The sequence below is a fragment of the Aythya marila genome (genome assembly GCF_965140915.1).
Source record: "Aythya marila genome assembly, chromosome: 1".
NCBI lineage: Eukaryota > Metazoa > Chordata > Aves > Anseriformes > Anatidae > Aythya > Aythya marila.
Window position 1 is genome coordinate 160736991 of NC_139042.1, and position 14865 is coordinate 160751855.

At 36.3% G+C, this 14865-nt stretch overlaps 1 protein-coding gene across 4 annotated transcripts in view; it reads right to left on the minus strand.

Moving 5' to 3' along the window:
- Positions 1 to 1879: 1879 nt before the first annotated feature.
- CDK17 (cyclin dependent kinase 17) overlaps positions 1880 to 14865 on the minus strand; it is a 96257-nt gene continuing 83271 nt past the window's right edge. For 3 of the 4 annotated variants that reach the window (XM_082779492.1, XM_082779489.1, XM_082779491.1), the window contains 9 exons: positions 14153 to 14215; positions 11267 to 11390; positions 9604 to 9724; positions 8966 to 9063; positions 8511 to 8616; positions 7776 to 7818; positions 6433 to 6523; positions 5553 to 5630; positions 1880 to 5344 (listed from right to left, as the gene is read on the minus strand). In XM_082779492.1, the coding sequence (XP_082635618.1) occupies positions 5307 to 5344; positions 5553 to 5630; positions 6433 to 6523; positions 7776 to 7818; positions 8511 to 8616; positions 8966 to 9063; positions 9604 to 9724; positions 11267 to 11390; positions 14153 to 14215 (762 nt within the window). In that variant the 3' untranslated portion in view covers positions 1880 to 5306. The remainder of the gene's footprint in view (positions 5345 to 5552; positions 5631 to 6432; positions 6524 to 7775; positions 7819 to 8510; positions 8617 to 8965; positions 9064 to 9603; positions 9725 to 11266; positions 11391 to 14152; positions 14216 to 14865) is intronic. The other variant, XM_082779490.1, reaches the window with a different exon arrangement.

Below are 14865 nucleotides of genomic sequence, written 5' to 3' on the forward strand. Positions count from 1 at the left end.
AAGCCATCATGACCACCAGCTCCCTTTTAGTTTAACTGTAGCAGCTCTTACCAATTAATACAAGTGCTCTGCCTGCACAGATGGAGCACAAGCCTATTTCTTGAGGGCAAAGAGATTGACAGCATTAGTCAGGAAGAACATAAATTTACTTAAATGAACAAAAAAGGAGAATGTACCTCAGGCAAGGACTCTGGAGCAACTGGTATCACGGCCTGCCTTGTGGGGTATTTGTAAAACAGCTTCTTACAGGAAAGGACTCTTGCTTTCTCTCCATCCCCCCCCCCAAAGATTTCCATCAGTTCATTTCATGTTTGCTCTGCTAGAAGCACATATGGATAAATGCAACCTTAATTATTCCTGATCTAGCTCCAGGCCAGCTTCCTCCCTCTGCAAATTAAGGAAAAGGACATGGAAAAGTGAAAACAAAAAGTCTTTGAAAAAATGAGCTCATGGTGTGAAAGAGGAGGAGCCAGCAGTGCTGGCACTGCTCTGCAGGGCCTGGAGGGAGGTGTTCTGCAAGAGCATGTTGGAAAGGGGATGGGGAAGAGCATTCTCCCAGCTCTGCAATCCGCAGTGATGGCATTTCTGTCAGCAAGAAGATCCCACTGCAACTAACAAAGAAGCTTCATAGCTCTCCGAGGGATATATTTTTTTCAAGGTATGGCATGTGAGCTGAAAAGACTCGTATTTCATTAGGAGGACCATAAAAGCAATCTGCTTAGGCAGGTCTGTTCCTTAAGTGATTTTGGAGGATGCAACCAGGGCAATAAATCGAGCAGTTATTTACATCGGTAAGTATGTGCAGATGTGTGTTCACAGCTTAAGTTGTCTCAGAAATCACAAGACTTAAATGAGTTAAGGGATTTCAGAGAACGCGAAAATAATGGAACATTTTAATGTACACATTTTTCCATTGACATCAATCTTTTTCTCTCAGATAATGAGAGAAAGGCAGTACAGTCTCATGAAAAACACACACACACAAGATTTTTTAAAAATCTAGAATGGCTGAATTCTAATCCCAGTTCTGCCAACAAGTTCACCGTGGCGTTGTTCAACTCAATTCCATGGACAAAAAGCTCTAGGGTATGAGTTACGAAGCCCACATATCTACCTGGCTTTTGTGCTTTGCAAAATCACCATACCCACACAGTCAGCTTACTTTACAGTGTGCCAATTAGCTAAACATTTGTGCAGTGTTTCCACTGTGTTACATACCCTGTGCTTGTTTTCTTGTCAATCTTTTAAATTGGGCTGACACGGATGCTGGTGAGATACGAGTACTGATCCATGCGCGGGCCAAACAGTAGTAGTAAATCTCTTAACAGGCCCGCCTCTGAAATGGGGAGGATTGACTGTAAAAACGAAGCATAAATGTTCCTGCCAAAAGTTGGAAAAATTCATAAATATGCTGCATTTTTTTCAAAGCCAAACATTACTAAGCGGGGAGAGGAAGTATTGAAATGTGCTAACAAGGCACAAGAACGATTAAACTCTGCTCTTTAGTGACCAGACAAACCGATCACGGCTGTGGCAACGTGGTGTTCATTTAAGGTACGTTCCAGTTTTTCTCTGTGTCACTACAGGCTACAGCCATGCATTTCCACACCCTAATTTATTTGGATTTCTTTCAAGTCTGACCTTAATTCTGGGTATTTCCTGGGTTTATAATGCTTAGCTTGTGGATGTTTACAACATACCTTTCATATATTTTGTCCTCAATAAATGAATGTACTCTTAACCTTAATTCCATCTTAACATTGCAAAACAGAAATAACGTGCTTTTATTAAATTGAAAAACCCATGTGCAAACACCAAGCAAGACTCCCAAGGAATGCTACCTTGCAGTTTTCCAAATGATTTGCAGATACAAAGTATGTTGTTCTTTAATAATTGTTTATTTTAACTTTTATTGCCCAATTCAGGGATACACTCTGGCTACTTAATGCTGTGGTAAAGCAGCACAAAAATAACACAGCTGTGTTGAGATGCATGTTTCACTAGAGCATTGCTGAGCAGCTGGTTTGTCCCTTTCAATCTCCCACTCTTTCCTGGCCTGTAAATTCCCCACCCTCCACCCACCCTTTCTCCTCTTCAGCCTTCACCTGCATGTGCACACCACCTCGTGACCACCTGCTTCTTTCCTGCCTTCGAATCCACCTTTTTTCCTACACACACCTATACACACACCTTGGCCTTTCCGCCTCTGGGTAGACGGGGTACAATGGGTATATCCTCTACAAATACTTATTTAAAATCAGCAGCTACTTGCAGGCCATTTCTCCTTAACTGATCACCCATCGTCAAGCAGAGGCTGTTGTAACCAAATCTTGTCAATCATCCAATTTTAGTGAGCATCTGCTTGATGTTCACTGTGGCTGAGGCCTTCTCCCAGAAGGGTCAGCACTCGCTGCGTTCTCGGTGACAGTGAAACCAGGCCTGTACTGCCTGATGCTGTCAGACAGGGGACGGGAACACTGAATTGCACAAAAACGATGTCAGAGAAATGCCCAGTGACTTCAGACTCACTGACTACTGCCCCAAACAGGCATCTGCCACAGAATTGCCTCTGCTGATGCAGGAATTTTGATTATGGACCAAAAAAGAAAAAAAAAAAAAATAAGAGAGAGAGACCCCAACAAAACTGGCTTGACCACAGATGCCGAATTTCTTAAAAAATACATTCTTTAAAGCTACCTCCTAGTGAAGCAAACCAATTCAGTTGTAGATCCTTAGAAAAATCTCTTTATATTCAGAGTGCTTCAATTTTATGGAAGATCTTTTCATCTGTAACAACAACACCAAATTCCTATCCAAAATGGAAATCTCCTTTTGTTAGCTGCAGCTGATCCCCTTCTAAATTTGTTAATGCACTTCATTTTACCAGTTAAACCTTTAAGTCCTTTACTCATTAGTGTCACATTATTTCTTGTTCTTTTATGACCTAGAAAATATTACTGTTCTAGAAATGCTAAATCCCACATTTATCCACAGTGAACATTTACTCTATATTTTCACTACTTCTGTAGAAAAAAAAATGGTTTTTTGATACTCCTTTCTTCAACACCATTACATCTACAACATATTTCCTACAAAGTTAATCAGTATAAAATCTAGATCAGATCCATAGCAACTATAAAAATATATATAACAACTATTTCAGGACAAAGGTTTTTCAATCAGTGCCAAATCTGCCTCTGACACACATGAGACACTCCCACTGGTATCAGTGGGAGTTCAAATCCATGCATCCGAGCCACGTCTCACCTTCCTAGAGCTACACAAAACTCCTGATACCACGTGACATGCAGGACTTCATCGCTAACAATCAGACTATGGACCATGTTTATGATAAGATCCTGAACGGCCTCAGTTGCAGATGAGTGATACCACCCTCGCTGCCACTACTTCTGGGCTGCATGAATTCATAAGCAGCTAGAGTTCAAACTGATGACTCCCACAACACACAGATCTAGCTAAGTTGCCAACAATGCCCCAAGAACTGCAAGTTCACTTAGTCTGTATTTTTAACAGCACAGGGCCTTTGTCGTTATAAATTTCAAAACAAAACCAAAGAATTCCACATAATATTTATACTTTCAAAAGTACAATATTAATACAGGTCGGTCAGTTAGAAATAACAGCAGTTTGTTAGGTCTACAAGATTTAACGTAAAACCGGTTTACAAATGCTGAAAAGCAGTAGTGGTCCAAGAGTCACCATTACACATTAACTTCTCTCTTCCAGAAAATAAAAAAAAAAATCCCAATTCAAATTTACCAGTATCAATGAAATATTAATAAAACACCCCCAAACATGCCACAATCACTATTCACAAATAAAGTTAAAATGAAATATACAAAAATTCACTTAATACTGTTAAATAACAATAAACTACAAGATTTCCTGAACAGAAATGGTAGGACCCCTGAATGTTTTACAGTGAATGTCAGGAAAAATTAAGTTACCTATGACTATTTTCATGATATACCAGCCAAAGATTTACATGACCATTTCAAAATATACCAATAAAGATTTACAGTCTCTTTAAGATGCACTAAACAAATAGGTTCATAAAGGTGAACACAAATGCTTAAAAATACTGTAACCATCACCAAGGGTGTACTTATGATACTCACTGAGATGCATAAGCATAGTAGTAACATCTTTACTATCTCTGGTAAACAGATAACATCTAAGATCTGAGAAACTCTCTAAGTTCCCATTTTAAAAGTTCTGTAGTATAGTGAGTTCTTATCAAGTACAAACTTGCATCTTTCCAGTTGATTTCAAGTGAATAATGCACAAATGGGAGAGCAACAGGGTGGGAAAAGTGTGACATTATTCCCATGTTCTTGTAATTAGTCGTCCTGTTTCTCTGTAATGAAAAGATTCAAAATTTCAAAATTAAGCCAGGGTCCAACATATATGAATCATTTTTTTTCTTTTTTTTTTTTTTTCTTTCTTTTTTTTTTTTTTTTTAATACTATTTGTATTTCTAAGTTAAAAACAAGGTAAAAAAAGTCATTGCTTCTGTCAGGTCCCATATGCACAACAATGTGCAAATATCTTATGCTGGAGTGAGCCTGACAAAATTTATTATCCAGTCTCCATGCTCTAATTTATCAATAACTAATATAGGATCTGAGAGCAAATAATAATTACTTTTCACTTGTTTGAATCAACTTTCACACCATGTGCTTTTCAAAAACATAATATGCATTATAATTTTTCAACTATTTCAACACATACTTCCAATGTTAAATAAGGAATTAAGTGCCATGAACTTAGAGCATTAAAGATGGTTCACCTATAGCCAAGCAAAGCTATGTTTACATTCCAGGAAACACTGCAGTTTAAGAAATACAAAAAAACCCGCAGCAGTAGAACGTTTTATGAAGAGAAACAGATGCATTCACATATTATAAAGCCATTGCAACTTCTTCAGGCATGGAACTGTTGTGTTAACTATACAGACAGTAGTTATTTAGCAGCAATGATTCCGCAATAAATAATGCACTGTGTTTCTCAGTCCTGCACAAAAATTGCAGCTACAGTTACATCAACAGCTGTAACCTACTGGCTCTAGTGGCAGAGGAGACCTTAAAACCAACTGTACAAAAAATTGTCACACTGTGACAACAAATATAAAAACATAATCTGCAGGTTGGAAATAAAAAGACTCCACTGTGAAGAGGACAGTGTAGACAAACTGCGATTCCGAGTCCACCAAAAGAGAGCACTGCCTTCAGATCCGAGTCCTTGATTGATAGGATAGGCTTGGGCTTGACTCTGCACCGCCCACTTTAAAAAAGCATGCTCTGCCTTCTGTTCTTCCCATGTCCTACAACAGAACATGGACCATGGTAAGAAACTTAAGCATTCATGCAACAGATTCAATCATTATCTATATCTCTCCTTCTATGCCGAGAGAATATCCTTTCTTTGGGCTTCAACCAGTATCACAATGTTTTTTTTTTTTTTTTTTTAACCTGCAGTTATTGTGTTAGCATGCAATTTGTAAGTATGAGAAAATATTAATATTTCCATACCTGTCTCTGGGTAAGTGGAATTTCGAAAGCCAGGGTCTTTTTGCAGCTGAATCTCTTTTAGACTGAATATAGAAACACCTGTAATGTAACAGAGAAATTAATTCATATCTATCTGAGCACAACTATGCTTTATTGAGCAAAATTCTATTCTTAATTGTGCAGATTTGGTAAGAAAAAAACCTTTCCTTATTCCCAAATGTTTAAGTCAATATGTATTGGACTTCTTTAATAGACTAAAGAATTTTTCATTAAGCGATTGTTGTCAGTTAACCCTGATATATAGCTAAGCATCATGAAGCTGCTTGCTAACTTCCCCAAAGCCCTAGTGTATGAGGAAGAGGAAAGGAAAAGTAAAATCAAAATCAAGAAAACCTGAGATGAAAACTCTTTAGTAAGTGAAGGAGGCGAAGAAGAGATAAAAAACAAAAGTGATGCAAAGGCAGTAACTCACCACCTCCCATGTGTAGGTTGATGCCCTGCCAGTTCCATAGCAAAATACGGCTAACTTCCCCAACAGACCCCTCACCCCCCACCATGCCCCCCTTCCTCCTTTTTGATTCCCGAGCATGACATTATATGTTATAGGTTATCTCTTTGGACAGTTCAGGTTATCTGCCTGCTGTGTCCCCAACATGTTGCACATTCCCCAGTCTATTCACTGTGGGGGAAAGTGAGAAAAGAGAAGGCCTTGACACTGTGCAAACACTGCTGAGCCATAGCTAGAGCACTGGTGTGTTATCAGCACTGTTTTGGTGACAAATATAAGACATGGCACCATGCAAGGTGCTATGATGAAAATTAAATCCATCCCAGCCAGACGCAGGACAGTAGTGTACTATCTTAACAACACTCCTCTGTTGCTTTACTACTATACTCTTACTTTCAGGCAAAGTATGTATTCTTGTTCCAAGGCTTCTGAAGTATGCATGTTTCATGGCCTCTTCTGCCGAAATTCTCTTCTTTGATTCATACTATTAACATACAAGGATGTAAGTGCATCAGTTTTAATTTAAAAATCCTTTGTATTAAGTGATTTCATCAAAGGAAGAAAGAGTTCAACTTGCTCAAATCTTTCTTACCAACTCACTAGGACATCTTTGTTTTCATTACTTTTATTTCACAGATGAAACACCTAACATATGTTATCTAAATTAGAATTATCAACATATGAGATTGCTAAAATACTCAACTGCTGTAAATGGATGCAAATAGAAGTATACTTAATCTTTATTTGTAGTTGTAACAATGATTAGATGTCAGACTTTGGGCTACTTTATGTTCTAATATTAAATTACAATTACATGAGATCACAAAAGCTTTCTAATTAGAATGGACTATGCTGCAGTATTTTGCATAAAAGGGAACTTCAGACAACATGGTCTTCAATCTGTGCTTAACAATCTCATGTTTGGCATATTTAGAAATTTGGACAAAGATTCAGACATTTAAAAATGGTGTACACAAAGAAGAACAAAGTCTAAACAAGGACTGCAAGAACTACTCTCAAAGAGTGTGTAAATAGATGAAGACTTGGTATAGAATTTAAACCACTGGCTGCAAAGCAGAGTTACTGCACTCCACCTAATACACCAAGGCGTCTTAACACAGTGAAGTTACAGGGCTTCTACATTCTTTCAAAGACTTAAGAGTTGGCCTTCCATCTTGCCTCCCCTCTTCTTGTTTCTTGTCTCATTTTTAATACAGATTAAAAGATTAAAGCCACATAACACTTTACCTTTTGAATATAAACAGTTGGAAAGATCAAAGAGTATTCTTTACATTAGTAGATGCTTCTCTAGTGGGAAGCAAAATCCATCTTTACAGAACCGTAGTATTTGTATTTAAAAGTTCTGTTTTAATACTGTATTTCAAAAGTGTTTTAGTTTTTCAGGGAATTGCTAACAGAATCAATTACTTTTTTTACAAACAGTAATCAGAGAGAAGAAATTGCTTCTTGCAAAAGAAAAAACAAAAACATCAACAGAAAAACCCTACCCAAAACCACAACTCCAGCAAAAAAAAACACAGCCAAAATACCAGCTTTTAAGTTCCTGCAGCATTTAGCCTGACAATCATTCTTCCTAAACCTGTCATCCACTACAGACTCAGCTGCACTTTGAGTTAGATCTAACAGGTACTATGCTTATAATTACAATTTTACATAATACATCAAAACTCTAAACTTGCACTTTTAATAAAGTAAAGCCACAAAACATATCTTACTTGAAGGAACTTCGCTATCAATTCAATTCCTTCCGTGTCTAGCCTAAAAAAAAAAAAAAGTTATTGAATTATATTTACAGAAGCTGATCTGCAAAGTAACCGATGAAAGTTGAATTTTAAGAAGTGAATGTTTTCACCCAAACAACTTTACTACTTGTGAATGTGTATACATACAAGTAGCACTATCTCAGAACAAGATGAAAATACCGGGAACATACAAATCTTGAGCTTTGTATTGTGATTTAGTAGATTGACCCAGGTCATTCACTAGGAGAACACAATGTTAGATCTTTTTCTCAGAGTCAATAAAAATGTGTTAGGCTTTGTTATAAACTTTATTTACAACCTCCGTGCTGTTAACAATACTGATGCAGACCCTTGAAGTTCCTCATACTGATTTTAGAATGATTTCAAGAGACTGCTCAAGGAAACCTTGCCATTTTAACAATAAGCCTATTATATAACAAGAGAATTTGCAAGTGCTGTGTGAATACTCCCACTATGCAGGCATTATTAACAAGGCGTTTACAGTTCTATAGGTCATTATGGAGCCTTGAATGATATTAGACAAAGTAATTGCATAGTAATGGGATTATGCTTTGCATTAATATCTGCCCACAATGATGTACAATTTTCCAGCATTCACTAGCACACCATACTTGGAACCTTGTTCACATTTACAAATATTCAAAGCTATAGGAATGTATATCTTCTTTTAAATAAAACACAAAATACCTTGGTGCATGGTTGATTAGGGGTTGTGGTTTATATTTAGGGAAGTTGTAGTTTCTAAATTCATCACTGGAAGAAATACCTGGCCATGTTTCTTGACATGGGGTTCCTGTATTTAAAAAAAGCAATAAATTCAACTTACAAAAAATCACCACCAACAGAACAACAACAAAAATAACCCCTTTCCCCCACAGACCTGTAAAGAAACAGCCCTGACATAAATAAGCACTTAATCCTGTAATTTGAACAGGAAAAAAAAGGAGGCAATGCTGTACAAACTCATCTGTGCACTCAGGTTGATCATTTTTAATCAAGAACACACTCATTCATCTTAAAGACAATGGAACATAAAATGTAATTTTTAATAGATAAAGATCTACAGTTCTCCCAGAAAACAAAAAAAGTGTTTAGAAGAATAAACATATACCTGTAACAGTGCTGCTAAAAGTAACACTTACCTAGAAGCCTGAAAATTAAGTGCAGCTCATCTTCAACAGTTGAACCAGGGAAGAGAGGCCTTCCTGATGCCATTTCAAAAAATATGCACCCAACTCCCCTTTTATAGAAACAGAGAAAAAGGTAAATCAGAAAAAAAAATACACAGCAATTTAAGCTTTCTGCTCCTAAAGATATCTATAATTTCTCTTAAATAAAAACAAAGTATATTAGTTAACTACATATTGCTACTAAAAGAAATTTTGAAAGAAGATATGCAGCAACAAAAGAACCATCAAAGACCAAATAAAATCTTTGTCATAGCTATATTATATCCTCTCCCTTCAGATGTCAAGTTAATCCATTGTGTTGTAAGTTCATAGTAAAATACCATGTTGTGTCATCAGGAGAACATGGATTTCTTTTCCCCTAGAAATGTGGGCCTGATGCATGTTTTAGCAATAAAAAAGTACTCTGCATTTTCAAAGACAAACAATAGCATCTTCCCCATCTGTCAACCCTTTCTCTAATATTTAATGCAGTGATAGCCTTCAAAAAGTCGAAGGATTAGTATTTGAATGCTACTACATAGCAATGAAGAACTGGCATTTTTTCAACTTGACTGAGAATAAAAATTAAAACTAGACAAAGCTATACAAACCACATGTCTATTTGAGTTGAATACTCTGAAGATCCAAGGAGAACATCAGGTGGTCTGTACCATAACGTGACAACTTCATTGGAATAAGTCTTCGTAGGCACAGACTTTGCTCTAGCCAATCCTTGATAAAAAGGGAAATAAAGGGTCACGTGCTGTTTCTATGCAATGCTGCTTTTCTTAAATCTTATTTTCCATGGAACTGACAAAGAATTTTCATGAGAGAAGTCAGCTTTAATATACTGACTTGCTAAATACCTTCCAAATTATATTCATTCAAGAGTCCTAATAAATATATTTCTACAATGTGTTTTGACTTAGTATTTACAGAAATCTCATGGTAAGTGTTTTGAAGCATATAAGGCAGGTAAGCAGATCAAAACTTGCAGTAAGCCTATACATGTCATCAAAACAACAAAGCATTATATCAATATAGCATCTTCCCCACAATCTGTGAAATCCTACATTTACCACTTAACAATTACACTGCAAGAAAAAGAAAGCAACAAATGAACCATGAAGCAGTGGAAATGGACCAACAGTGTTGGACTGATCAATAGAGGTTTTTCACAATAATACTGTCAGTTTGTCAGTAACATCCTCAATAAAATTTAGGTCTGTCGTGTTAAATACAATCTTCTGAGCAACTTTTGTTCACAAACAAGTGAAAAAAAAAAAACAGCGTTAACACGATTCTCAAAGGACCTTCCCGACATAGAAAATAAAAGGAAATTGTGAATGCTGCACTCGTCTGCAAATGCTCACTGGAAATCTCAAAGGAGCTTGGTGCATCAACACCTGACAATTCTGTACAGGGACAGACCCTTCCTCTTGCTCTCCTTGGTAACTCTGCTTTGGAGTGATTGTGGAGCGTGAGTAACAAACAGCCTGAGCTCCAGCTTAAGGATTTGATTAAATGTCAAATTCAAAGGAAGCTGTAAGACTACTTTCAAACCTCAAGTTCAGTGACAATATGACCTACACATGTATTTTCTTATATCCTGTGAAAGGACAACTTCCATTTTCCATCTGAGAATGCACAAATTTACTACAGATCTGGTGTTCTCATCTTTCCTTTATAAATGCAACTGCACACACCCATTTCTCTTTTGGCTCCTTCAGATTAATTCTAGCAACCATTATGATTGCTTTCACTAATTTGTTCAAAGCCAAGACAGAAACCAAAACAATGGTTTGTGGAATATTTCTTAGTGTTCACAAATGAAACCATGGACTGACTAAGAAGTACCAGCTTCTACAGAAAACTGTAAAACTGACACAGACTTGGGCTGGGACCACAGCCAACAGACTGAATGCTGATCCTGCAGTTACAGTTCAGAAGCCATTGCAAAGAAGACAGGATAGCTACATCACAGGCAGCAAATTGCTTGCCTACTGATACTGACTAAAGGATGTTACTTTTCCAGTTATTGACAAACAGCAACAGAACAAGGACAAGGTTCTAAATCCTAGCCTTTTGAATTGGTAAGGATGTACAAAGATGAATTAAATACACATCTTTGGTTCATTTTCCTGATGTTCACAGTGGTTTTCAAATGCACATTCCCAGTTCCAAAGGATTTCCAAGTTCAGTATAATTTGTTTTCAGTATTTTCTTTATAGTGAGTAAAGAAAATATTTGTTACAGAAGAATTTCAGTCCGTACCAAAGTCTGCTAGCTTCAGTTCTCCTTTCTCATTAATTAGTAGATTTTGTGGCTTCAGATCTCGATGCAACACCTTTCTTCTATGACAGTAAGCCAAACCACGAAGAATCTGGTATAAAAACAGCTACAAAAGAGAACATTCAAGTAAATTAGGCCAAAAATGTTAATTTTCAGATTACACTAACTTATAACAGCCTGTTTGGGCACTGCAGAGTTAAAGCTCTGTACTGTAAGCAAGACAAAAATACCTCTAAAAAAGTAAATTAATTTTCCCTATGAGCACACTTAGAGTATCTTCATTATTGTTTACAGATTTAAAATCCTTTTATGCTAATGCATTGCTTTTACACAGTACTTTACAATAAAGATTTTAAGGGAAATTTGTTCTGCATAATTGAAGAGAACCACAGGGCGGTTTAAGTATTTACCAGTGTTCTTCCCCACACTAACATCTTTAAAGGTAACTGTCTCTGGCTACACTCAAGTTCCTTTCTGCCACAGCTCAGCACCTTTTCCATTCAACTGTGCAAAAACTGTTTAAAGATGTTTTGGCAGCCCCTTGGAAAAATACAACTGGATTCATAAGCTCGTGAAATGTGGAGAAGTGGGGAAATGAATATTACTAACATAACCCAACATCCTCTGGCATTTTATATTCATCCACTGACCTCAGTACATGCAGGTTTATTTTAGTCCTTTGGAACAGTAAGCCAACCAAGCAACTCTACTCACACATATTAATGCTGCATATTCATAGACATAAAGGTAGTAAGGGATAAAGAAAGGTTTATCAGTGGGTAGCCAAATCAGTTTACTCTATCACTGCATTAATAAATACTACATTGCAATTTCTTATACATATAAGGCATCTGAACTTGAATATGGGCCTTCTGGGTAGCCATTGATGGTATCAATAACTACACAGAAGCCCTCAGGCAGTATCAATGATGAAACGTACAATTAAAAAAATACAGAGCGTTACAAACAATGATGTTTACCAATATGAAAAATTCACCATGTAATAGTGCTTTTGAAAAGAAACACTGGAACGTTTTTATATGACCATTTCCTAACACAGCAGCTTATTTTTGTACCAGGTGACACCACCAAATTCTTTTTCCTAAACTGGACAAGCAACACAGCAGGTGTACTTTACATCCATCTGTTCTCAGTCTGATTATATGGGATCTACCTACTCAAGAAAAAGAGAATTTGGAGCATTTTTTCTTTCTTCCTTTCAGTTTTGGAAGAGCAGGATGAGAAACAACTTTTTTTTTTCTTTTTTTTTTTTTTTCTGTCGACTCAGGCCTATACTGTTGCAGGGGTAGTCACTCCCAAGCGATGTTAACAGCACAGTGGTAGAAATTGATAGCCATCTCTAGTGTGCACTGTGACAGCAAGGATTTGTCAAGAAAGCAATGCAGATTATTTTACAGAAATTGTGGATATTCATGACAGTTGGCATGGATCCTTCCACAAATTCACAGGACACATATTAACTCAAAATTTTTTTTTGGAAATGGTAATGCCTGCAGAGATCACACACATCTTTATATGATACATTCTTATTTTGTTACAACTGAAAACATAAAATCAGGTGAAGAATGTGACAGAAGGGGTGACAGGGAGGTCTCTCAGATGTTAATAACGATTCAAACCCCCACAGTTATTGCACTATAAGCATATACAGCTACCACAGTTAAGCAGCTGTTCCGTTTTCTCAGTGCCAAAGGTACTAACCATATCAATCTGCTCTTATGGCATTGTTTAAACCACAGACAAACATGGAAAAAGCAGGTTTTCTCTGCTTAGATCTGATTATCACGAGCAGATTCCCCCTGGTCTCTTAACCATACTTATTACAGGAATCAGCTTCCACTTACAACTTATTAACTTGTATTTAATTAAAAACATAAGCTTAATTATGTTTTTTGTTGTCTCGCTGACTCTCTGGTTCTGTTCTTAGGGTCACAGCTTACAATTAATATTTTTCAAGAGGCATGGAAAAGTTTCTCAAACACACTTACTGTAAAAGTAGCAACCCTTAAACGAATTATACACAGCTTAATGAAACTGTTTTGAAGGTACAGCACATGTTGCAATACAGCAGGGTGATATTGTTACACAGTCCAGCCTCATTTGACAACTTACTCCAAGTTTGTATTCTCTTCTCTTCGGAATCATGTTTATAGAGCTGTAAGTATTAACAAAATACAAACAGGTATTCTAGTTTTTCAAATGAAAAACTGCTTGTTAGGAGGGGGACTTGAAACTGAGTCAGTCTCACCAGGCCTGATTTGCAACTGAGCCACTAGACTGGGCCACAACTATAGTTAAAAGCAAAAGACAACTAAATCTTAAAAAAAGTAATTTCTATTTTATCACTAATGGAGAGATGGCCATCATTTATTCTTAAATATGTATTAAAAATATCTTACTTGGCAGTGGAATCCAATCCCACAATCATGACTCTGCTCACATTTTCCTTGGTGCACACACAAACTTTACTTGAGGATATATTAATCTAAGGATTGACCTCAATAGATGAGTACACAATAGTGGAAGGACAAAAAAAAGAGGTCAATACAGTTATAAATTTATTACTTTTTTGGAAACGTTTGTTTTAAATGTGTAACTTCAAAGAGAATGAGATCTTAAATAAAGTTACGTAAACTCTTGATTTTTTTTTTTGCTTTAAACATTTAAATGCTCCCAAAACCTAAAAGGAAGACTCCATCTGATGTCAAATGTAGTTGAGTCAAAAGGAATTTTTTTTTTTTTTTTTAAAGCTCTTAACCATACAGCTTCTGGTTAGTTAGTTCTCTGAAATTCTTCAGTCAGAACAGAGAAAGTTGAAGAACAGTAAATGTCACTAAAACCACTCACCTTTACATTGTGCATACTCATGATGTTACCACAGTCATCCATGTACTGCTTCAGATCCTTGTCCTGTCAAAAGATCACCACTATTCAGTAAAATTATGGACAACAGATTACGTGACTATTATTTTTTATTAGAACTAGTGAAGAAATTACTCATCAGAAAACTGATTTATCTGCAAAATATGATTTTTTTTTTATTTTAAAAAACAACCTCTCCCTCCCCCAAAACTAACAACCAAAACAAACCCCTTTAAGTCTGAACATGGAGAAAATTGGCTTTCCAGAGGGCAAAAATACCCATGCTGTCCATTAGGATGCATTATCTTAGACACCATTATTTGTTATTGCTTTCATCTTCTACCTTGTGTGTGCCATTCTACCTTGTGTGTGCCACTTTTTTTTTTTTTTTTTTTAATTTTTAAATGGAATTACTACATTCTCCAATTACACTCGAAGTGAAGATTTTGTTCTTCAACCCTCTTATTACGCTCATATATTCCAGCAAAAATATAATTAAAGCGTCAGTGAGAAAATGAAAAGTCTATAATATAAGAGGCAAGCAACTAAGAGATGCAATTGTGGGCACTTGCTTGAAAAGAATTACAAAAATATGGAATATACTTTTTTTTTTTTTTTCTAAGATCACTTGCAAAATTATTGAAAAATATCATTGGGATAATAGCATAATTATCCCTTTTTACAGTTACTGAATTCAG